The following is a 25,297-nucleotide window of genomic DNA, read 5'->3' as shown; positions in this document are numbered from 1 at the left end:
GACGCTTCTTTATAGACTGATACCGACCAATCAGAGGACACTTCTTTATAAACTGATACCGACCAATCAGAGGACGCTTCTTTACAGACTGATACCGACCAATCGGAGGACGCTTCTTTATACAGACTGATACCGACCAATCAGAGGACGCTTCTTTATACAGACTGATACCGACCAATCAGAGGACGCTTCTTTATAGACTGATACCGACCAATCAGAGGACGCTTCTTTACACAGACTGATACCGACCAATCGGAGGACGCTTCTTTATACAGACTGATACCGACCAATCAGAGGACGCTTCTTTATACAGACTGATACCAACCAATCAGAGGACGCTTCTTTATAGACTGATACCGACCAATCAGAGGACACTTCTTTATAGACTGATACCGACCAATCAGAGGACGCTTCTTTATACAGACTGATACCGACCAATCGGAGGACGCTTCTTTATACAGACTGATACCGACCAATCAGAGGACGCTTCTTTATAGACTGATACCGACCAATCAGAGGACGCTTCTTTACACAGACTGATACCGACCAATCAGAGGACGCTTCTTTACAGACTGATACCGACCAATCAGAGGACGCTTCTTTACAGACTGATACCGACCAATCAGAGGACGCTTCTTTATACAGACTGATACCGACCAATCAGAGGACGCTTCTTTATAGACTGATACCGACCAATCAGAGGACGCTTCTTTACAGACTGATACCGACCAATCAGAGGACTCTTCTTTAAACAGACTGATACCGACCAATCAGAGGACGCTTCTTTAAACAGACTTTGGTCGGAGGGGGACCAGACGTATCTGCCAAAACAAATAAAAGATGAAGGCGAAGAGCTCGTCTCTGTATTTAAAGGTCTGTCAGTCAGTGTGGGAGTGACAGCAGCCTCCAGCCTCCTGTTGTAACTGTGGACGCTGTGAGTCTTTGTGCTCTGAACCGTCCGTCAGAAACGTGATTCATATATGAAAAGGAAAAATATCAAAGGAGAACAAATAAAAGGACAAAAATAAAGGCAACAAAATCATGAAAAGGAGGCGGAGAGGCAGGACTTCAGTTTGCTTAAAGAGTCAGAGGAGGAGAAAACATGGAACCACCATCCCTCCTCCTGCAACTTTCATCATCGCTCCATCAATAAAACATGGCCGTGGATTACACTGGAGGAGGAGGAAAGGGAAGGGAGAGGACAGGATTTAGGAAAAGGAGGATGGAGAGGAGGAGGAGGAGGAAAGATGAGGAGGAGAGCAGGGAGGCTTTTAGCAGCCGGCTGTAACCCAGAATAGAAGTTTTCAAAGAGGAAAAACAAACTGAGCTGCTGATCAAACCGGCCCGGTCGATGCCGGTGTCCTTGTGAAGAACGAAGCCGATTCAGACAGTTTGGAGGCCGAGAGCAGCAAAAAGCCCTTTAAATGATTTCTAGGCAGTTTTTAAGTTTAAAAAAAAAAAAGTCTGAACTCAGTCATTTCTGTCCGTCAGACACTTTTACACAAGGACATGGTTTTAAAGTCCCCAGCAGGGTTCAGGGAGCTTCATCTGATCTCATAGTGGCTTAAAATGATGCAGTGGGGTTGTTGCTTCAGGTTCTTAGAGTCACTTCCTGTACCTGTGTCAGGTGGTGTGCTCTAGCCCCGCCCCCTTCAGGAGAGCAGCAGCAGGTCCTGAGTCTGTTCAGTCTGATGGAGATGTGAACGTGACCAAAGTGAACTCTGGGTCAGTTTAACAGGATCAGATCTTCTGGACACTGAGACTCTGAGGTGGACTTCAGAGACACCTGAGGAGGACCTGAGCTCTGAGGAGGACCTGAGCTCTGAGGGAGACCTGAGCTCTGAGGAGGACCTGAGCTCTGAGGAGGACCTGAGCTCTGAGGGAGACCTGAGCTCTGAGGAAGACCTGAGCTCTGAGGGAGACCTGAGCTCTGAGGAGGACCTGAGCTCTGAGGGAGACCTGAGCTCTGAGGAAGACCTGAGCTCTGAGGGAGACCTGAGCTCTGAGGAGGACCTGAGCTCTGAGGAGGACCTGAGCTCTGAGGAAGACCTGAGGTCTGAGGAAGACCTGAGGTCTGAGGAGGACCTGAGCTCTGAGGGAGACCTGAGCTCTGAGGGAGACCTGAGGTCTGAGGAAGACCTGAGCTCTGAGGAGGACCTGAGCTCTGAGGAAGACCTGAGGTCTGAGGAGGACCTGAGCTCTGAGGGAGACCTGAGGTCTGAGGAGGACCTGAGCTCTGAGGAAGACCTGAGCTCTGAGGAGGACCTGAGGTCTGATTGTAGGCTGTCAGCCTGAGTTTAGCATGCTAATGTTAGCATGTAGCTCAGTACAGCCTCCTGCTGACGCTCTTTGCTGTGATGTTTCATTCGTTCGTACTTCGTCGAACTTCCAAAACAAAGTTTGTTGTCGATGCGACAGAATAACAAACTAGAGATCAGGTAGTTTTTCCCTCTCTGTCGTCCACCTGCTGAATCTATAAAACACAGCTGATGTGGTCCAGATCTCTTCTTCTTCTTCTTCTCTGTCTCTCTGATCGGAGGGATCACCCCACGGTTTAATTGCCCTTCCTGCTCTCCTCTCTAAACTAATTACCATTGGCTGTCTGTCCCTCTATTAGATTGTGATTGGCTGGCTCCCCTTTCACAGGTGGGAGATAAAGATCGGTCGGTTGGCTGACTCGGCACTAATGGATCCCTATCTGCTCCAATCAGGAGGCAGCAGACGGCTGCTTGTTGTGTTTTTCTGCCTTCTGTCTCTTCTTTATCTTTATTTTTCTGTAGCTCGTCTCCTGTTTCTTGGTATCGTGGCTCAGTGCAGGATGACATAATCCTGACCATGAAATATTTAAAGTACTGAGAGAGCGGCTCAGAATAACCGGGCTGACCCGGGCCTCCAGAGAGCCCCCCCCTCATTTAAAACCTTTATTTATTATGACAGTTGAGTCCAGCTCCTCTGAGGCTCATCAGCCTGTCTGTTGATCATTTTGGTGAAGAATGATGAATTATTCACCAAATAATAATATATATATTATTATTTCGGACTGATTGTCCCTGTCATCCAGCATCCAGCTGATCAATAAGGTCCGTCAGTGACCCCCCAGTGGTCAAAGGGTCCTACCTGTTTACCTCACTGAGTCTCCAGGTGAGCTCTGCTAACACTATGATAGCTAGCATTAGCACTGCGCTCTGAAAGCTCACCTAGCTAACCTATAAGTTAGCTTACGTTAGCTCGCTCAGTGCAGCCTGAGCTCCAACCAGGAAGTGTTAGCAGCCGACAGAGAACCCAGATCCACTAGAACCTGTTCTCCATCAGGATCTGAACTTCTTTAGACAGTTATTAGCTACAGAGGAGGAGCGCTAACAGGCTAACTGCTGCTGTCCTGTCCTGCTAACATCAGGCTACAGCTGCTAATATTAGCTTCATTACAGTAAAACTGGTTTGACCTTGTGCCCCTAAAGTCAGTAAACACAGGTGACTCATTTCACACACAAGCATATAGCATTAGCACGTAGCATTAGCATGTAGCTTAATCTGAGTAATGTATTAAACAAGCTGAGAATAATTAAATATCACCGTCATAAAACATATTGGGTGTGTGTTAGAATCATCAGTGTAGGGTGAAGTGAAGTGTGTGTGTGTGTGTGCGTGTGTTAAAAAGACCTGAAGAAGAACTAAAGGAACTAAACGTAAGGGAGAGAGGGAGGAGAGAGGGAGGTTGTCAGGAGCATCATGAAGCTGAAGCTCACCTGTGTGTCTCTGCTAACACACACACACACACACACACACACATATACTTGTACTTCTATCTCTCTGAGGACCCTGCCATAACTAACTAACCATACCAACTTAATGCTTAACCCTTTAACTTACCCCCTAACATTCACTTTCACTTTCAAAACTAAATGTCTAACCCTTATTTAAACCTAAACCTAACCTAACCTAACTTAAACCCAAACCTAACCTGGACCTTAAAGCCAAGTCTTACCCTTAAAACAGCCCTTTGACAGTAGTGAGAATCCTCACTACTAATAAAATACAGTCTGGGCGAGTCGCCCCCGAAAGCAGAACAGTGTTTCTAAATAAAGCCCTCCCCTGGTTTAAGGCTTTGATCCAGAGTGATGGATAATTAAAGGGTTAAGTGAATAAATGATGGCCAACAGAAATAGTAAAAACGCTGCAGGGACTATTTTCTCTCTGTCAGACGTCAGTTCGTCTGAAACCCCGTCTGTGACCTGGTCACTCCTCGTACCGAGGAGGAGGATGATATTAGTACATCTGTGCCTCCTCTCCTTCCTCCCACTTTGTCCCTCCTGACCTCCCCGTGTTCTTCTCTCCTTCTCCTCTTTCCTCGTCTGTCCTCACTCAACCTCCCTCCCTCCCTCCCTCCCTCCATCCCTCCCTCCATCCATCCATCCTCCTCTTCCTCTTCCATCTCTATCCTCTGGCTTCGTGTCAAGCCACCACTCGATGTGTTGTCCTCCTCTCTCTCCTCTCCTGCTGCAGGACGTAGACTTGGCTCAGGCAGCGGCAGATAATGACCCCAGAGGAAGAGGAGGGAGGAGAGGGGAGGGAGACGGGGGAGGAGAGGTAGAGGAGAGAGAACAAGAAGGGCACGAGAGAGGAGGGAAATACAGGAAATGTGTGTAGAGAGCATGGGCAGGGCCGAGGATGAAGAGTGGATAAACTTTCTCTCAGCTAACCAGCTACACGCTCGCTAATGCTGCCATCCATTATTTAACATTAGCAGCTCACACACACACACACACACTCACACACTCACACACACACACACACACACACACACACACACACACACACACACACACACACACACACACACACACACACACACACACACTTAATCACCTCTCCCTGCAGTCACAACCTCCGACTTTTTAAAGTGTAACTTGAGCTAAAAGCCTTCAGTGTACTGACCTCTGCTGGCTGAACATCTGGAAAAATTATAATAAAAACACATCATTATTATTACATCATAAATAATAATTAAAAAAATGTAGCACAAATTTTAACAAAAAGCAAATGAATTAATCTGTTTCCATCCACGACTGCTATGCTAATATTAGCCATTCAGCACGTCAGGTACCACCAAAGAAGAAGAGGACACAACCATGTGATGCCATTAAGGGGTGTTTCTACCCATGATCCTCTCTGTCCACATCCTGGTGTGTGAGTGACTGGTAGGTAGTAAAAGTGTTGGAACTGGTCCAGTAGATCACCTCAGCCAGCAGACACCAAACGGGCTGCAATGGCTGCAACGTGATCCTTTGAGACAACTGCACCTGATCACAGTAGGTCCACTAAAAGAGCTTGTTTGATCCACTGACAGGCTCAGAGTGTTATTCTAAGTGTGTGACAGCATCATGGAAAGGATCCCTACAGAGAGAGACCTGGAAGATCCTTTTGGTTTAACCACAAACAGCACACACACCAGACTACATTCACTAAAACAGGGATTTTAGAGAACAGGACACAGGAGCTGCTGCTCTGCTGCTGCCTCCATCAGTCAGTGTGTTGGTGTTATTGTGTGACTTCAGTGTTTAAAGGGTTAATTTGGATCCAACACACAATAACACAGACAAACTAACCGATTGAGGCTGCAGTAGAGCAGGAACTAAATTTAGTAATTTTGTCAGTGGAGTCTGGTGGCTCAGAGTCTGACTCTGTTTCCACCAAACGTGAAGTGAATATTTGCCTCACCTTTTGCTCTCCAGATTATTTTTAGTAAACACAATGACAGGAGAGTCTGAGCTAATGGCTAACAGCTCTCTGACAGACAAATCTGTTGCTCAAGTTGAACATTTTCAACTCACGCAGATATACGCCTAACTACGCATTGACTTTGCTGCGCGTTCGGTGGAAACGCATCTTTAGAACTTTCTTTAATCGTTGTCTGAGAAAAACAGCATCAGCTGAAACACAAAAGAATAATGAACCTAAAAATCATAAACTTAACCACAAACAGCCGTTATATCGCTCTCTGCACACACACCAGACTACATTCATTAAAACAGGGATTTAAGAGAACAGGACACAGGAGCTGCTGCTCTGCTGCTGCCTCCATCAGTCAGTTTTCAATGGAGTCTCTTTGCTTTTGAAGATACCAGAGTGTGTAAAAATACCAGAACTACCCTTTAATGACACACCATGATGCTTTATCTGTGTGTGTGTGTGTGTGTGTGTGTGTGTGTGTGTGTGTGTGTGTGTGTGTGTGTGTGAGAGCTAATACTTTCAGGTCAGTGAAGAAAATAAATCAATCAAGTCACGTTTTTGTCTGTTTGAGTTACACATAATGGAAGCTTCATTGTGTGTGTGTGTGTGTGTGTGTGTGTGTGTGTGTGTGTGTGTGTGTACTGTTATGTATGTATAGTAACAGTAAATATATACAGTATATATTTACTGTATATATTCACACAGTGTATAGCACATATACAATATGTGGGTGGGGGTGATGTCAGTAGGTTGAACATTGTGTGTGTGTGTGTGTGTGTGTGTGTGTGTGTGTGTGTGTGTGTGTGTGTGTGTGTGTGTGGTGCATGCTGGAGGCCTGCAGGGCATTGTGGGCAGTAATTGGTTGAACCTTTGACCTTCTTTTCTTCTTCTACCTTCGTTTTTGCGCAGAACGCTGCAGCGAATGGCCACTAAAGATTCACGTTGATCAAAACACACTCACCTCTGACAGCTGTGTGTGACCCGTCACTCCAAGTTCACGCACACACACACACACACACTAACACACACACACAAACTCACTGCAGAAGCAGCGATAAAGCTAATTTACAGTCCATTAAAGGCGCATTGCGTGTAATGTTTGGCTGTAGACTCAAGGCTGCTGCAGATTTACTGCTGCTCCCTGATAATAAACACACACACACACACACACTAGCAGCAGGATGCTTTACAGCTGTAAGTGTGTGTGTGTGTGTGTGTGTGTTTGCATTAAAGGTGGGAAAAGCTAAATGTGTGTATCACTGGAGGTCCAGGGTCATAAGTGGCTGCTGTTCCCTGATGCAGCGCAGGTGTTTCTGTTTCTGTGTCCACTTCCTGTTTCTGTTGATTCACTTTTGCAGTTTCACTTGAATATTTCGATTCATTTGAAGCTGGAGGCGTCAGTCAGATGTCCCTGATGGATAAACGTTTCCTTAGCCTAGCACTTAGCTCCACCACATCATGAAACACTACGGCTGCCTGACTTATATCTTTGTTAGCAAACAAGCTAATCACCAATCCACCCTGAACACAATTTGGTTTACTCCCAGGGGACAAGGGTGAAGACTTATGGGCCAACTCTACTCTAACTGGACCTTGAACCTCACATTTAGGGCTAAATCTTTGGGGCTAACTGTTGTCAGTCAGCTAACAGTCACAAAACTCCCATTCAAAATTCACCCGTTTTTGATTCTTTCTTGCTTACTGGCAAAAAAACACAGGAAAATAAAACCTGACACATTTTTACAAAAGAGTTTGATGCTTTGATTAATTCGGCTTCTGCGGTATCAGCCAACCAGATTTCATATTCTTGATAAAAAAGTACCGTTGTGCTAAGCTAGGCTAACCACGTCCTGTGTCTTCGTACTGGACGCGCTGAGATGAAACTGATAACCATCTTAAACGTACTGACAGAGCACAAGAGGCTGTTCCAGTAATTATGGCGTTTATCTGCTAATGTGCCTTTTCTCAGAGGCACTTAGCGCCCAGAGTCAGAGTCTGACCGGGGAAACGAGGAGAGTGAATTATGACCCTTTTGGCTTTAGGCGTGAAAAAGTTTGGTGCTGAAAAACCTCTTTCCTCTGAGTGTGTGTGTGTGTGTGTGTGTGTGTGTGAGTGTGTGAGATCTGGTGTCGGGTCACACCGGCTCTGTTCAATGTAGGTTAGACTCTGCCGTCTGCTGGGAGCAGAGCTATTATAGGATCAATTAGACTGACAGGGACACACACACACATACAGGAGGTGGAAAAATAACCTGTTCAATACAGCATAATGAAACACAACAGAAGAGTTGTGCAGTAAATAAACTGTCTGGGAAACATAAAGTGCTCAGTGGCTAGTCATTAGGAAAATGTGCTTTTTGCACCACCTTAGTTTAAAGGAAAGTTTTGTGTGTTTTTGTCTCAATACAATACTGTGTACACCATCATGTTTTCTGTGATTAGTACTGACCCAGTATGGAGTCAGCTTCACCATACCTTTAACCCTTACATTCCTAATTTATTACTAACTACAGGCCCAACTGTTTCAGCCACTAAACTGATCTGTTAGCCAACCACAACCTAACTGATGCTGCTAAATTGATCCTTTAGCTAACTTAAGCTAAATGTAAATGTCCCCATCGTGGGACTAATAAAGGAATATCTTAACTTAACTTGAGCTCCTAAAAGGACCTGTTAACTGCTTTAGCCACAAACCTGCTAATTAGCTTTTTAAACTGTTAAACTGACCTGTGAGCTAACTTATACCAAAGTGTTTTTAGCTGTTAAACTGTTAAACTAACCCCCTTAGCTGCTGAACTGATCCGTTAGCTAACTTCTTTATCTGCTAAACTAACCTTTTGTCTGTGTTAGCCATGAAACTGACCTGCTAATTAGCTTCTTTAGCTGCTAAACTAACCTTTTGTCTGTTAGCCATGAAACTGACCTGCTAATTAGCTTCTTTAGCTGCTAAACTGACCTGTGAGCTAACTTCTTTAGCTGCTACACTGACCTGTGAGCTAACAGACCTGTGAGCTAACTGACCTGTGAGCTAACAGACCTGTGAGCTAACAGACTTGTGAGCTAACAGACTTGTGAGCTAACCTAAACAAAGACGCTCCAGCTGCTATGGTCATGGCGAGAACGTGGCCCTGCTGTGTCCTTCCTGGTTGTTATTGCTGTGAAAATCTTATTCTTTTGGATATATTTTATATTCAGAAACATTATTTTCCAATATGACATTATAATATTTTGTAGATGAAGCACAGCAGTGGTCACAACTTCTGTTCATTTTTCAAACTTGAGAATGAGAACTTTGGAGTCTGGAAAAAAAACAACCATGAAATACCGAGAAGAGTTTGGAGAGAAATATTATGAGTAAATAAGTTTTGGGGTTTGGATCCATTTATCAAATTCAAATCCCTTCAATCTAATTGTGTTCAGTTTTCAAGGCAAGTAAGATCCATGGAGATGCAATGAGGAATATTTTTAATCAAATCCTTGTGCCCTCAATGAAAAATGAATTCAGGCCGCTAATGCAGCTTTGTGACGGTCGCTGCCCTGCCGATAATGATGCTGCTCATCAGGTGGGGTTACCTGATGAATGTCTCATAACTTTACAAGCTGCAGACTAATGAGGCTGATGGTGTTACTGTGCAGTTAACAGCTGGCAGACGCTCCGGTCGACCGTCTGCCCATCGCAGCCTCATTCCTTCACATTTATGTCCACATTTACATTCTGAGCTGCACTCTGCAGCTGTTAGCAGCCTCTCTGATGCATTAAGACAACTGGGTGCAGAGCTGCTGGGACTCCATTCAGTCCCATCCAAGGTTCTTCTGGTGGATGAAGCCAGAGGTTATGCTGAGGAAACTCTTCTGCTTCAGTCCTCTGCTAACTTGAACGGGGATGAAATGATTTGATTATGCAGCTCATCCAGACTTTAAACGTTCTGACAGTGAAACCAATCATTTCTCTTTTAACAGTGGAAGTCAATGGGAAGTCTCTTTGGGCCCAATGGAATCACGTGACAGACGCCATTTAGGTCATTGCCCCGAACTGTTGTGATCATTTGTTCATGAAAACATCTGAATATGGATCTTCTGAGTCCGCTGCTGTTGCCTGTGGGAGATCCAAACACAAACTGAACATTACGGAGGTTGAGGATCCTGTTACATGGATCCATCCGCCAGCCTGACTCTTAAACTAACCTGTTGCCAAAATGCCCAGCTAGTTCAGCTGTGGCACCATCTAACTAACATAAAGCTAAATACATGCTGCCTAACCTGCCTTCTTTAGCTGCTAAACTGCTGGCTGAACCGAACTCTTAGTTAACCTCAGCCCAGCTGCTTTAGCCTGCATGAGCTAACCTGAGTTTAACTTTAGGACCCATTAGCTAACGGTGAAACTACAGTTTTAGCACAGTCTCCTGTCACTTCTGCCCATTTAGCTCAGCTGCTGTCTCAGTTTTAGATCATTTTATAGACTTTGGCGCCCGAACAGAACAGCATGAATAACTTAGGAAACTTTGGAGAGAAATAACAGAAGTAAAATGTGTCGGCATTAAGATTTAGGTGGTGTTGCTGTCTGGGTCGGACTCCGTTAGTGATCCAGCACAGATTCATCCTGGCTGTTTGGCCACAGTCTGACGTGTCTTTCGATTCTTCAGGACGCTTTTTTGCCAACAATTACAGATGACTTCTGCTCCGCTCGGCCCTCTCTGTTACGTCCATTGATCCGCTCCCAGCTGCCAATATCGCTGCCCACTGAGGACGCCGGAGGTCCAGTAAAACTGACCTGAGAGCTGCCGTCACACAGACAGACTCGACACACTCATTCAGCAAATTACTGCCACAGAAACAGCGTCTCAGGCTGGATGTCACAGTAAAAACAGGGTCCTGAAGCATCACTCTGGTGCTTTTACGAGGTTTCTCCCATTAGCTGAGGACTCTAATTACTGCTTTCTCTTCTTTTGTTACTTTGGTATTTTTATCCAAAGTATTGGAGTATTAGAGTATTACAGACTAATGACACTTGAACCTTGTGGTAATTCTGCCTTTGGTGTTTGTAAGCTGCTCGGAGTTGAAAGAATTAGTCGATTAATTGATGGCAGAAGCTTTTTGCACCAACAAATGCTATTGTTGTGTGGCTATTGGTAACATTGTGTTGGTGTTAAAGTCTGTTGATGTGCTTTGATCCAGTGAGTTTTCCAGTCTGACGCTCAGATTTCCAATTCAGGATGTTCAGATTACAGGACAACTGTTTCTGTGGTTTGATTAACAGTAGAAAGGTAATATAAGACGTAAAGTGAGGTTATGGAGGATTTGGATCAGATTTAAAGATGAATGTCTCACCACAGAGCAGTCCCAATCCATCAGTGAAATGAATGTATGTAAATGTGCTGCACTGTGGCTATAAAAGCATCAAACTGAACTCTCAACTCTGACAGCCGGCTTCATTATTAGACACATGTTCACACAGCGCTTTGAAATCAGCTTCAAAGTTTAAAAAAAAAAAAGTAAATTACCTCTCTGATATGAGCATTAACGCAGCAGACGGGGTCGTCGACCTTATTTTCTGAAGGAAAGAGACATAATCCGGTGCAGCAGGTACAGAGAGCTGCAGCTCATTACCTGGTTATCTGATCTGCTGTGGTCTGACATGATTTGCATATTTGAATAGAAAGAGTTTAATTCCACGTTGAGACGGACGAAGTACAAAGTCAGTTTTTAAAGGATTACTGCAGTATTTTTAAACCCAGGCTCAACTTGAACATATTCTGCTGTCTGAGTGACTGGTAGGTACTAAAAGTATTGGAACTGATCCAGTAGATCACCTCAGCCAGCAGACACCAGACTAAAAGAGCTTGTTTGATCCACTGACAGGCTCAGAGTGTTATTCTAAGTGTGTGACAGCATCATGGAAAGGATCCCTACAGAGAGAGACCTGGAAGATCCTTTTGGTTTAACCACAAACAGCACACACACCAGACTACATTCACTAAAACAGGGATTTTAGAGAACAGGACACAGGAGCTGCTGGTTCACTTGGTTGGTTTATTTGTGTTATTTGTGACTTTGGTGTTTCAAACGGTTCATTTGGCTCCAACACAACATTTGTGTAACACAAACAAACCAAGCGATCGAGGCTGTGATAAACCAGCAACTCTCATTATCTGCAAGGTAAATTTACTGTTTTTGTTAATGAAGTCTGGGGGCTGTGAAGAGATTAAAATCTTATTTTAATCATCGTCTGAGAAAATAATGGAAATATAAAAAGAAAAACACACAAATCTGAGCATCTTTCTTTATCTCAACATTAACGAAGCTGCTTCCTGTAATTGTGTCATCAACTGAAACACAAAACACACAAAACGAACCTAAAAATGTCAAACTGAGTAAGCTGGTGTGTGAACGTGTCTGTTTGTACAGTAAACTGTGGATGAGAGCAGCTGTAGAGTCTCTTCTCAGCGAGTCGGAGCAGAATCACATAAAGCCTCCTGGCCTCCTGCCCACTTTCTAATCTCCTCCTCCTCCTCCTCCTCCTCATCTCACTACCTGTGATTTATGGCTCTGTACAATGAAAGGTGAAGGCCGCATGAGCCAACAACCAGCAACCAGTGTGTGTGTGTGTGTGTGTGTGTGTGTGTGTGTGTGTGTGTGTGTGTGTGAGAGTGTGTGTGTGTGTGTGTGTGTGTGTGTGTGTGTGTGTGTGTGTGTGTGTGCACCAACAGGCTTACTTACAGCAGGGAGACTAATCCTGTGCAGCATTTACAACCTCACAGCAGCAGCATCCACATGGACCCTAATACTCCACTAATAAAGGGAATAACGGCCCAATCAGAGCAAAAACACCTGCTGGAACCACCGGAGTGAATCCTAATGTTCTAGGTGTGGTAAACCTCTTCAGGATCTGTTCTACAGGAAATGTTACCAGCAAATAACCATGTAGACACTTATTCTGATATTTTAACTCTGACCTCTGATCTGTAAACGCTGCTGCTTCTTCTTCTGGTGACGTCATCTCTTGGAGGATCTTCTTCTTCTTCATGTCCCTAAAAATGTTGTTCATCAGATGAGACTAAATAAAGACAGAGAACATGTTGATCCAGAACAACAGTGGATGTAGAAACAGGAACTAAAGATCTGGGAACCCTCCAGAGGAGATTTAGTCACCATGTTGACTGATGATGTGATGTTGTTTTTGGTTGTTAGTCACCATGTTGACTGATGATGTGATGTTGTTTTTGGTCGTTAGTCACCATGTTGACTGATGATGTGATGGTGTTTTTGGTCGTTAGTCACCATGTTGACTGATGATGTGATGGTGTTTTTGGTCGTTAGTCACCATGTTGACTGATGATGTGATGGTGTTTTTGGTCGTTAGTCACCATGTTGACTGATGATGTGATGGTGTTTTTGGTTGTTAGTCACCATGTTGACTGATGATGTGATGGTGTTTTTGGTTGTTAGTCACCATGTTGACTGATGATGTGATGGTGTTTTTGGTTGTTAGTCACCATGTTGACTGATGATGTGATGGTGTTTTTGGTTGTTAGTCACCATGTTGACTGATGATGTGATGGTGTTCTTTGGTCGTCAGTCACCATGTTGACTGATGATGTGATGGTGTTTTTGGTTGTTAGTCACCATGTTGACTGATGATGTGATGGTGTTTTTGGTCGTTAGTCACCATGTTGACTGATGATGTGATGGTGTTCTTTGGTTGTTAGTCACCATGTTGACTGATGATGTGATGGTGTTCTTTGGTTGTTAGTCACCATTTTGACTGATGATGTGATGGTGTTCTTTGGCTGTTAGTCACCATGTTGACTGATGATGTGATGGTGTTCTTTGGCTGTTAGTCACCATGTTGACTGATGATGTGATGGTGTTCTTTGGTCGTCAGTCACCATGTTGACTGATGATGTGATGGTGTTCTTTGGTTGTTAGTCACCATGTTGACTGATGATGTGATGGTGTTTTTGGTCGTTAGTCACCATGTTGACTGATGATGTGATGGTGTTTTTGGTTGTTAGTCACCATGTTGACTGATGATGTGATGGTGTTCTTTGGGCTGCAGGTACGGCGACATGGTCCCCAACACCATCGCGGGGAAGATCTTCGGCTCCATCTGCTCCCTTAGTGGCGTGCTGGTGATCGCCCTGCCGGTGCCCGTCATCGTGTCCAACTTCAGCCGAATCTACCACCAGAACCAGAGGGCGGACAAGATGAGAGCGCAGCAGGTCGGACTCTTGTTATATTATAGCACTTAAATGTGCAGCCAGTCACATTTTTGTTAGAGGAAACAGCTGCAATTTTCTGCCCTTCTTCTCATTTCTAGCTAATTTTAAATCAGGCTTCTCTTCATCGCAGTATTTATGCTCAGTACAGTTAGAGCTATAGTTAGCACGCTAACGTACAAAGTTCTCTACGTTTTAGGTACATTTATCTGATTAGAAATAAAACTCCTAAGTAATAACACAACCAGGAAGTATGAGCCAACTTTTCAAAATAACTTGAATAATATGAAAAGGAGAATTTCAGTGAGTGACAGACCAAATAAACACTTAAAAAATAGATCAGGGACAGCGTGAAATAGGGCTGTGACAATATTATATTTTCACCACATGATTATTGTGGGAAAAGAATTATCACAACATCAATACAGATTTTGGAACAATAATAACAATGCTAATAATAATCAGCCGTAATATCACCAGACTCCATTGACAAAAACAAGAATTTTACCTTGCACAATAAGAGCAGGTGCTGGTCTGCTGCTGCCTTGATTGGTTAGTTTGTTTGTGTTATTGTGAGACTTTGGTGTTTAAAATGGTTAATTTGGATCCAACACACACAATAAGACAAACAAATTCACCAGTTGAAGCTGCGGTCGGCCAGGAACTCCCATTTTCTGTTATGGTAAATGTACTGTTTTTGTCTGTGGAGTCTGGTGGCTCTGTAGAGGGTAAGAACTTATTTTAAAAAAACTACTACAGGAATTGTACAGTTTAAAGGTTTCCTTACTGTAATTGTACTGTGTTTATTTCTTCAACCAGCAGCTTCTATCTTCCATCCACTGATGTCTCCTATAAGGCAGTAAAATGTTACTCTGTCTCACCTTTAAAGCTGCAGAATAGGAAGTGAGGTTAGATGACAACAGTGTGTGAGTGTGTGTGATTGTGAGTGTGTGTGTGTGTGTGTGTGTGTGTGTGTGTGTGAGTGTGTGAGTGTGTGTGTGTGTGTGTGTGTGTGTGTGTGTGTGTGATGTGCTGACGTTGTTTTTTCCGGTGTGTTTCTGTCCCACAGAAAGTGCGTTTGGCTCGAATCCGCATGGCAAAGAAAGGAACAGCCAACGCCTTCCTCCAGTACAAAGAAGACCGATCGCTCGACGTGAGACACACACACTCGCACTCATGCACTCACACACACACACGCACTCATGCACTCACACACACACACACTCACACACACACACACACACACACACACACACACTCACACTGACAGTCGATAGCTTCTCGCCATCAGACAGGAAAGGTGGATTACAGCCCAGTTAACTGTGATGGAGAGAGATTCAGATTTAATCACTGACAGTCCCTTCATTACCATTGTTACCATTGTTACTATGGTTACCATTCTTACCTTCATTACCACCATTACCATGGTTACCTTTGTTACCATCCTTTCGATCATTGCCATCGTTACTTTCGTCACCATGGTTACCTTCGTTACCACCGTTACCATGCTTATCTTCGTTACCTTCATTACCATGGTTACCATGGTTACCATCCTTATCATCATCACCATGGTTACATTGTTACCATTGTCACCATGGTTACATCATTACCATAGTCACCATCGTTACCATTGTTACCATAGTTACCATCCCTACCATGGTTACCATGGTTACCATAGTTACCATCGTTACCATGGTTACATCGTCACCATGGTTACCATAGTTAACATGGTTACCATAGTTACCATCCCTACCATGGTTACCATAGTTACCATTCCTACCATCGTTACCATGGTTACCATGGTTACCATAGTTACCATCGTTATCTTCCACAGTGAATCAGATGAATCAAATCCAAAGAACTCACATATCAAGACAGACAGACAGACAGACAGACAGACAGACAGACAGACAGACAGACAGACGGGTCCATTTCTTTCTTACTGTTCTTAGGTCTTTAACATCACAGAGATCAAACAGCTCCATCCAGGAACCGTTTACCTGTACAGGTGCAGAGGAGGCTGGAGTGGGTTAAACACTTCTGTTCTCCTCTTTAGCTTGTTTCCTGATCTGAGATCAGAGAATCAGTTTCAGCTGAATGTTAACAAGCAGCTGAGAGTTTAGTTTCATCAGCTTCATCTCAGAGGATGAAACATTCAGAGGGTTTAAGGGTTTCATCAGCGGGACGGCTTTAGACTTCAGGTACACACACATTAGACACACACACACATTAGACACACACACACACATTAGACACACACACACACACATTATACACATTAGACACACACACACACATTATACACATTAGACACACATTAGACACACACACACATTAGACACACACACACACATTAGACACACACACACACATTATACACATTAGACACACACACACACATTATACACATTAGACACACATTAGACACACATTATACACACACACACACATTATACACACACACACATTATACACATTAGACACACACACACACACATTATACACATTATACACACACACACACACATTATACACACACATTAGACACACACACACACACACACACATTATACACACACACACATTATACACACACATTATACACACACACATTATACACATTATACACACACACACACATTATACACACACATTATACACATTATACACACACATTATACACATTATACACACACACACACACACATTATACACATTATACACACACACACACACATTATACACACACATTATACACATTATACACACACACACATTATGACTTTAGGATTTAAAGAGTGCATAATGAGGGTGAAGAGGAGGAGGAAGAGGGAGGTGGAGGAGGAAGAGGTGGAGGAGGAAAAGAAGGAGGAAGAGGTGGAGGAGGAGGAGAAGGAGGAAGAGGAGGACATGGTGGAGGTTTCCTGTTTGTGTCATGAGGAAAAAATGGAAACACAGAGAGAGGAAGAGGAGGAGTAGGTGAAGGAGGAAGAGGAGGAAGAGGTGGAGGAGGAAGAGGGAGAAGAGAGCGACAGAGGGATCAGATTGAAATGAGATTATTTCGCCCTCCGACCTTCTCAGGTTTTATCAGACAGTAAAACTCCTTCACTCTGTTTTAATGGAGGTACGGAAGCCCTGAGAGGCCAAAGAGGAAAAAACATTTTCTAAATCTGACCTAAGTAGTTTTCTTTCCTGTGTTTATGTCTGAAGAACAGCTGATAAAAAAGAAAGTACAAGAAAGTTCTTTATCTTTTCTATCCATGAAACATGTAGAATAAAGTTTTGTCAGGTGAAGTTTAATGTTTTTTAATGTTTTTCCCAGAATCATCAAGACAAAATAAAATATCTAAACATTTTCCTTTCCACCTGACAAACTTTATTTATTTTTTATTTATTTGAATTGGGTTTTTTTTTCTAAGTCTTGATTGAATCATTTTTAATCCCACGATGTTTTAAGATGTATGGACAGAATTTGGTGTTCATGTAAAATAAAAGATGTCATTAACTGTCTCTCTATGATGACATCATCGATGACATCATCATCATCTAGAGTCTTGGGTTTCTTTTCTAAACGTGTTAAATGAATAGTACGTTTTGGTTTTTGTGTGTGTGTGTGTGTGTGTGTGTGTGTGTGTGTGTGTGTGTGTGTGTGTGTGTGTGTGTGTGTGTGTGTGTCAGGACCAGGACAGCGACAGCACGGCTCTGTGTGTGAAGAACAGGTCGGCGTTCGAGCATCAACACAACCACCTGCTGCACTGTCTGGAGAAGACGACGGTGAGGCTTCGTCTGTTTTCACACAGTGTTCATGTGTTTTTTACCCATGATCCTCTCTGTCCGCATCCTGGTGTGTGAGTGACTGGTAGGTAGTAAAAGTGTTGGAACACTTACAGAGAGAGACCTGGAAGATCCTTTTGGTTTAACCACAAACAGCACACACACCAGACTACATTCACTAAAACAGGGATTTTAGAGAACAGAACACAGAAACACAAACAAACTAACTGATCGAGGCAGCGGTGGACCAGCAGCTCCAATGAGCTAGTAGTATTAGTTATACTAGTAGTAACAGTAGTAATACTAGTAATTACATCATAATTTAAACTGTAATTTAAATTCCAGTGTGCACTGGGAAGAAGCTTCAGCTTCTATAGAAACTGGGAGTCTCACTGTCTCGGCCAACATGAACACCTGAAGTGCAGACAGTGTTGTCTGACCGACCTCCCCTCGTCTCCCCCCACAGAACCACGAGTTCACCAACGAGATAACCTACAGCGAGCTGTGCATGACGGAGTCGGTGGGCTTCCGGACCAGCCGCAGCACCTCCCTGTCCAGCCAGCAGGGGGCGCAGAACAACTCCACGGGCTGCTGCCCCCGCCGGGCCCGGAGGAGAGCCGCCATGCGACTGGCGAACTCCACGGTGTCGGTCAGCCGGGGGAGCGTCCAGGAGCTGGACACCCTGCACGTCAAGACCACCTGCATCCCCCCGCAAACGTAAAGAGACCAGAACTATGACACTGACAAAGACATGCAGCAACAGGACCCCCCCCCACACACACACACACCATAATAGTGTGTGTGTGTTGGGGGGGAGCAAACGTTTGATTTTGTGTTCCCACTTTTTGACTTTGCTATTAAGTATCTGTGTGTCAGACTGTTTCCATGTTTCTGGATCCGGCTGCTATTATTTAGGGGTCAAGGGTTCATTTTTTAAGGTCCAGGGTTCATTTTTTAGGGTTCATTTTTGTTAGGGTTCAGGGTTCCTTTTTTAGGGTCCAGGGTTCATTTTTTAAGGTCCAGGGTTCCTTTTTTAGGGTTCAGGGTTCATTTTTTAGGGTTCAGGGTTCATTTTTGTTAGGGTTCAGGATTCCTTTTTTAGGGTTCAGGGTTCATTTTTTAAGGTTCAGGATTCATTTTTTAGGGTTCATTTTTGTTAGGGTTCAGGGTTCCTTTTTTAGGGTCCAGGGTTCATTTTTTAAGGTCCAGGGTTCCTTTTTTAGGGTTCAGGGTTCATTTTTTAGGGTTCAGGGTTCATTTTTGTTAGGGTTCAGGATTCCTTTTTTAGGGTTCAGGGTTCATTTTTTGAGGTTCAGGGTTCATTTTTTGAGGTCCAGGGTTCATTTTTCAGGGTTCAGGGTTCATTTTTTGAGGTTCAGGGTTCATTTTTTAAGGTTCAGGGTTCCTTTTTTAGGGTTTCTTTTTTAGGGTCCAGGGTTCATTTTTTAGGGTTCAGGGTTCATTTTTGTTAGGGTTCAGGGTTCCTTTATTAGGGTTCAGGGTTCATTTTTTGAGGTTCAGGGTTCATTTTTTGAGGTCCAGGGTTCATTTTTCAGGGTTCAGGGTTCATTTTTTGAGGTTCAGGGTTCATTTTTTAAGGTTCAGGGTTCCTTTTTTAGGGTTTCTTTTTTAGGGTCCAGGGTTCATTTTTTAGGGTTCAGGGTTAATTTTTGTTAGGGTTCAGGGTTCCTTTTTTAGGGTCCAGGGTTCCTTTTTTTAGGGTTCAGGGTTCATTTTTTGAGGTTCAGGGTTCATTTTTTAAGGTTCAGGGTTCACTTTTTAGGGTTCAGGGTTCATTTTCTGAGGTTCAGGGTTCATTTTTTAAGGTTCAGGGTTCCTTTTTTAGGGTTCAGGGTTCATTTTTTGAGGTTCAGGGTTCATTTTTTGAGGTTCAGGGTTCATTTTTTAGGGTTCATGGTTCATTTTTTGAGGTTCAGGGTTCCTTTTTTAGGGTTCAGGGTTCATTTTTTGAGGTTCAGGGTTCCTTTTTTAGGGTTCAGGGTTCATTTTTTGAGGTTCAGGGTTCATTTTTTGAGGTTCAGGGTTCATTTTTTAGGGTTCATGGTTCATTTTTTGAGGTTCAGGGTTCATTTTTTAGGGTTCAGGGTTCCTTTTTTAGGGTTCAGGGTTCCTTCTTTTCAGGGTTTAGAGATACTTGTGTTGGCTGTACGGTTAAACACGAATCACCTGCTCAAAGTTTTAGATCAAAGCTGAGTTTACGTAAGTTTTTGGAAGAATTTGCTTCTTTGTGTCGCCTTTGCAGGAAGTTGTTTGACCGTCACATTAAAATACTTCTTCTGACTGTAACACTTTTATTTCCTTCCACCATTTGACATAAAATCAAAAGTTACTTCCGTCTCCCAGCATGAACTCCTCTGTCCTGTTCTTTCTGTCCCCAGTCGTTCCAGTCTGAACGCTCAGGCGGGCGACCTGAAGCTGAACTGCGGCGAACAAGATTTCACCGCCGCCATCATCAGCATCCCCACGCCGCCCGCCAACACGCCTGATGAGAGCCTCCCCCCGTCGCCCGCCCCCATCCCCGGCATCCTGCGCAACACCCGGGCCACCGCCTACATCCAGGACTCTGTCAAAATCTCCTCCTTATAACCTTCGACCTCGCCTGCACCTTCCCCCCCACGACGCCCCCCCCCCTCCCCCCCCCCCCCCCCCCCCCCCCACGCCCCCTCCTGCCAAACCCCCCCCCCCCCCCCCACGATCCCTCCGTTGAGCCTCTGGTCCTGAACCCGGGGCGTTGCTAAGCTAAGATTTGGGGAAACAAAGACTCTGGTTGCTTTCACTTCCTGTCACCTCGCAGGAGACGACGATCAGAAGGAGCGATAACTGTTCTCCCGAAGTCTTAACAATCACCCCCTCATACATTTTAGACCCCGACATGCACTAACCCGCCTGCACAGTTTTGACCTTTTGGATCTGATCGCACAAACCCCCCAGGAGAGAGGCCCACCCCCCCCCCCAGAGACCAGCTGACCGGCTGGTGTCATTGGGTCCATTTTGTGTCGCGGTAAATATAACGCTATGGAAGAGGCGCACAAAATGGCCAAACAGGACAATGGTCTTATTTTCCGGTGTAAACGGTGTCGCTGATGTGTGAAGGATGGTTTAGCGTCGGACTCGTCTGTGACTGGAAAAACAACGTGGCTACATTTTTCTGGGTGTTGTGGAAAACACGTGACGGCTTTCAGTGCCGTACTGGACTGGCTTCATGTGAACTGGATCTTCTGCTGCAGTAAAATGTAAAGCTTGAAGGTTTAAACCCCAACAAACGGGTCAGAATGGTCTGAAGGAGCGTGAAGAAGTGAATTCTCGAGCTTTTACCAGGATCCAGTTCCAAGAAGCAAAAGAAACAACGATTGAGACGCTGCTGAAACACACAGTCTGGTCCGGTACTGATCTATGCTGAGCCTGAACACTGTTCACACAGCGACACGGAGCTGATCCTGACGTCACGGAGCCGAACCGGACTAAACCCAGCTGGTCTGAGCTGTGCAGGACTCCAGCAGGTTCTCTAAACGGGACCGTGATCTTGAACGAGGGACTCTGGACTGGATTAATCGGGTCCGACGTGGTCCGGTCCGGTCCGGTCCGGTGTGTAGCTCCGTAGAGTTGAGTCAGTGTGACGCTGACGCCCGGACTGGGAACGAAAGCCTTTTACTTTTCAAAATATGCAACATTACAACAAGCAGGAAAAATAGCATCAAGAAGCGAATGGAATAATAATAATAACAATAATAATGTGTGTGTTATAAAACTACAGTCGTTATTGCAGGGAACTTAATGTAAAGCAACTAAGAAATCCTTTTGTTCTGTGATCTTTTCAGAGAGAAAACACAACAAGTATTCTGCAATAGATCTAAACTGGAAGGGGAAACGCGGCGCCAAAGCTTCAGACTCACGGTTTACCTGATGACGTGCATTCTGGGAAAAAAAAACGAAGTAATTGAGGTGATACAGATGCACACGTGCAGATGGAGGCTCAGTATTAGTGAACTATTAGGTACTTGAAGCCATTTGTTTTAAAGCGAGACTCGATGAAGCTCGTGTTTGTTTTCTTCTTCTTGCCTCAACAAATGAACAGGATATTGAGGTTATCGTCAAAAGAAAAACTGCAGCAATAATGAAAACAAGCGCTGCTCTTATTTTCCCCGCCAGCATCTATCACGCCGGCGCCCCCCCACCCCCACGCCGCCGCTCGCCTCCCGCTGAGCCGAAGCTAATTCGTCCTGCGGGTTCGTCTGCAGTGTTTCTTCATTCGTCTTCGAGATGAATGAGTCTCTACGGCCGGGCTGCAGAGAAACATCAGATTTGTTAGCGCCTGGTTTGATTTTATTATCGGCCTTCGGTCCAGATTCACATGAAGCACTTAGAGACATTTTAGGTTTAAAAAAACAGGAATTACAGAGCTGGTTGGAGGAGGTGATATTCTGTTAGTGTCACATTTAGGAGAAAAACATTTACAGTAAAATCTCCTCAGACATGATTTGCATATTGTTGGAAATAAAAGTGGAAAATGTACAAATTTACAAGAAAAAGATACTTCAAATTAATATTTTTTCAAATTATAGTTAAAAAAAACGATTTATGAAAAAAACTAATATTCTTTTAGATGAAAAAGATAAATTTATTATAAATTCTCTCAGATTAAAGCCACAAATGTATGAAAGTCACATTTACACCCCTGGTTTTGTTGGGCCGTTGAGTGTTTATGGCGAAGCGTTTCCTCGACCAATCAGAAGCAGGCGTGAGCGAGCGGCGCACGGACGGGAGACGACAGGACGAACATACTGTAACATATTTTGTATCATAAACTTTCACCTGCATCTTCCAATCAAATCCTCAAACCAAAAAAAAAAAAAAGACAAAAAGACAAAAAAAGATGGAGGCGGCGGCGGAGGCCTCCGTGCATGAGCCTCGTGCAGTAGAAGTAGCACTACTGATCATAGGAACTATCAACATACCTGAGAAAAAAGAAAAAAACTACACGACACAACGGGGGAAAAGATCTCATCGTCCGTTCTTTTGCATGACGACTCCTCGTTTCTTTCTCTCCTTTCAGCCATCGCTTTGTTTTCCTCATCCTCCTCTTCCTCCCCGTCCCCGAAAAATACTTTTCAAGACGAGTGTTTGCACCACGAGACGAGAGCGTTAGATTACCGAGAGGAAACCAAACGGCTTATAGACATGAATTTTAAAAATAAAGATCATTCAGGCATGTTCCTCGCCAGAATGTGTGTGTGTGTGTGTGTGTGTGTGTGTGTGTTTGTACGAGTGTGTGTGTGTGTGTGTTTGTATGATCACTAATATGCATGGATACCGTTATAGGTATTTTATCTGTTTTCTCCTGCCGGTTAAAGGAGGCGACGGAGAGACGAGGCTGAACAGGACGCCGCTTCCTTCGATTATTCCACTTCTTCTTCGACACGTCTGCAGCGTTTCTGCTCTTTAGTTCGTCAGTGAAGTCACAAAGTTATGACGGAAACATGTGATATCCTCTGAGATCATGAAGTCGTGCATTTGGGAGAAAAAATAAACGGTCAGAGAGAGAAATCACAAATTTACGACCAAAAAAATCAGATATTTTCTGAGATAAAAGTGAATTGATGAGAAAACTCTGAGATTATAAAGTCAGAAATGTGTGAGAGTAAAAACAGAACAAGAGAGAAAATACAAACGATGAATTCTTCCTATTTTCCAATAAAATGATGCTTAATGGATTCCCTTAAATTGCTTAAAGTGTCCCAACTCCTTTTCCTGGAGCTTTCAGTCACGTCTCACCGCCTTCATCGGTTTGCTCACATGCGGTGGAAAGCTCCAGAAAAAGCTAAACGTTGGGATTATTAGGAGTTAATAACATGAGCCGTCCCGACTTTAAATGATTACTTCATGACGATTATCACATTTCAAACTATTAAAAACGTAAATCTTAAATGTTTGTCCTCTTTTGGCTTCCGTACAAACAGTCTCAGCTGAATTGTGAACCAGGTTTGTTCTTTTTGAATATTTGTATATATGTAATTTATTTAGTTTTTTGGTCCTCGTCCTTTATTTCGAGTCGTTTCTCTCCTGAACTCTTATTTCCTGGTGTCGTTTCTGACGCTGCCGTCCGAACAGGAAACATCTGATCACTTTAACCGTTTATTGATCTCGTTCTGCTAAATTTGTAGAAAAGTTGGAAAACTTGGCATTTTTTTAATTACTATGATTCATTTATACTAATTGTAATTTATGATCTAAACACTTGATGTTTCCTTTCATATTGTGATTTTTGAGCATAAATTCATGTGAACTACTTTAGTACTGAGATGTTACCTGTTCAGTCGGCGCCTCAGAGGGAGATTTAAAGAGCAACTTCACACCGAATCCACCTGTCAGTGACCGTGTGGCCCCGTTTTTTTGGTTTTTTACCAGATGAAATCCAGTAATTCTTGTTCCACGTCTCCAGTTAAACCAAAGAGCGACTAAAAAGCAAAGTTCAGATCAGATTTCTAAAGAAAAGAATCACTAACAGGTCTCCGTCCCTCTGCCGTCACATCACTTCATGACCCGTCAGGTTGGCTTCGGGGCCCCCGCAGGGCCGGGAGCCGCTGCTTTACACCACCAGGTCTCTGGGGGGTCACGTCCTAAACCAAACGGTGTTAAGTTGCTCTTCAGGTTTTTAAAAGTGAAATCAGATGTTTGACTGAGTGAGTTTCTTTTCTTCTGGAGTGTTTTTATGTCCTGGAAGCAAACAGACGAAGCACACGAGGAGAAAGTCAGGTGATCAGCAGCCTCAGGGGGGAGAGAGAGAGGGGAGAGAGGAGAGAGTCAGGTGATCAGCAGCCTCAGGGGGGAGAGAGAGAGGGGAGAGAGGGGGGGAGAGAGGGGGAGAAGGGAGAGAGTCAGGTGATCAGCAGCCTCAGGGGGGAGAGAGAGAGGGGAGAGAGGGGGGAGAAGGGGAGAGAGAGTGGGTGAGATAGAGGGAGAGAGGGGGGAGATAGAGGGAGAGGGAGAGTGAGGAGAGGGGAGGAAGAAAGAGAGGGGAGAAAGAGACAGGGGGGGTAGAGGGAAGGGGAGAGAGGGGGAGATGGAGGGGGGAAGGGGGGGAGGAAGAAAGGGGTGAGAGCGGGTGAGAGAGGAGGAGAAAACAGCTTTAAAGCACAGAGGTGTATACTCCATTCCACTAATAAAGACAACGGAAACAGTGTGTGGTTCTGTGTTCATTCATCCAGGTCTCTTCTTATTTTCACTGTTTTTCCTATGAGGTCTGGTTACTGTTAAAACGTGATGGTGCCGTTCTGGTTCTGGTTCTGGTTCTGGTTCTGGTTCTGTCTGCTGTGGTTCTGACTCCAGCAGAGTTCTTCACCGTCCGTCTGACGAGCTGCTTCAGCTTCACACTGGATCCTGAAATCATCAGAGTTCATGTTTTTATCAGAGTCAGAGGCTCCAGCCAGACTTCTGCACACTTTAGGGCCATTTTATCAAATCCAACAACACATGAGCACCATGTGGCCCCGGGGGGCCCAATAAAGCCTCACAGATACAAAATCAATAACATAATTTATCATCTTACAGATTACAGTT

General features: G+C 44.1%; 1 protein-coding gene across 1 annotated transcript in view; it reads left to right on the top strand.

Moving 5' to 3' along the window:
- kcnd1 (potassium voltage-gated channel, Shal-related subfamily, member 1) overlaps positions 1-20,326 on the top strand; it is a 49,945-nt gene extending 29,619 nt beyond the window's left edge. The window contains exons 4-8 of the mRNA XM_070839700.1: positions 13,786-13,948; positions 15,015-15,098; positions 17,624-17,719; positions 18,186-18,436; positions 20,119-20,326. Of these exons, the coding sequence (XP_070695801.1) occupies positions 13,786-13,948; positions 15,015-15,098; positions 17,624-17,719; positions 18,186-18,436; positions 20,119-20,326 (802 nt within the window). The remainder of the gene's footprint in view (positions 1-13,785; positions 13,949-15,014; positions 15,099-17,623; positions 17,720-18,185; positions 18,437-20,118) is intronic.
- The last annotated feature ends 4,971 nt before the right edge of the window (positions 20,327-25,297 follow it).

Source organism: Pempheris klunzingeri, chromosome 11 (genome assembly GCF_042242105.1).
Source record: "Pempheris klunzingeri isolate RE-2024b chromosome 11, fPemKlu1.hap1, whole genome shotgun sequence".
Classification (NCBI taxonomy): Eukaryota; Metazoa; Chordata; class Actinopteri; order Acropomatiformes; family Pempheridae; genus Pempheris; species Pempheris klunzingeri.
Note: the sequence above shows the minus strand (reverse complement) of the source record. Positions and strands in the feature narration are given on the sequence as shown.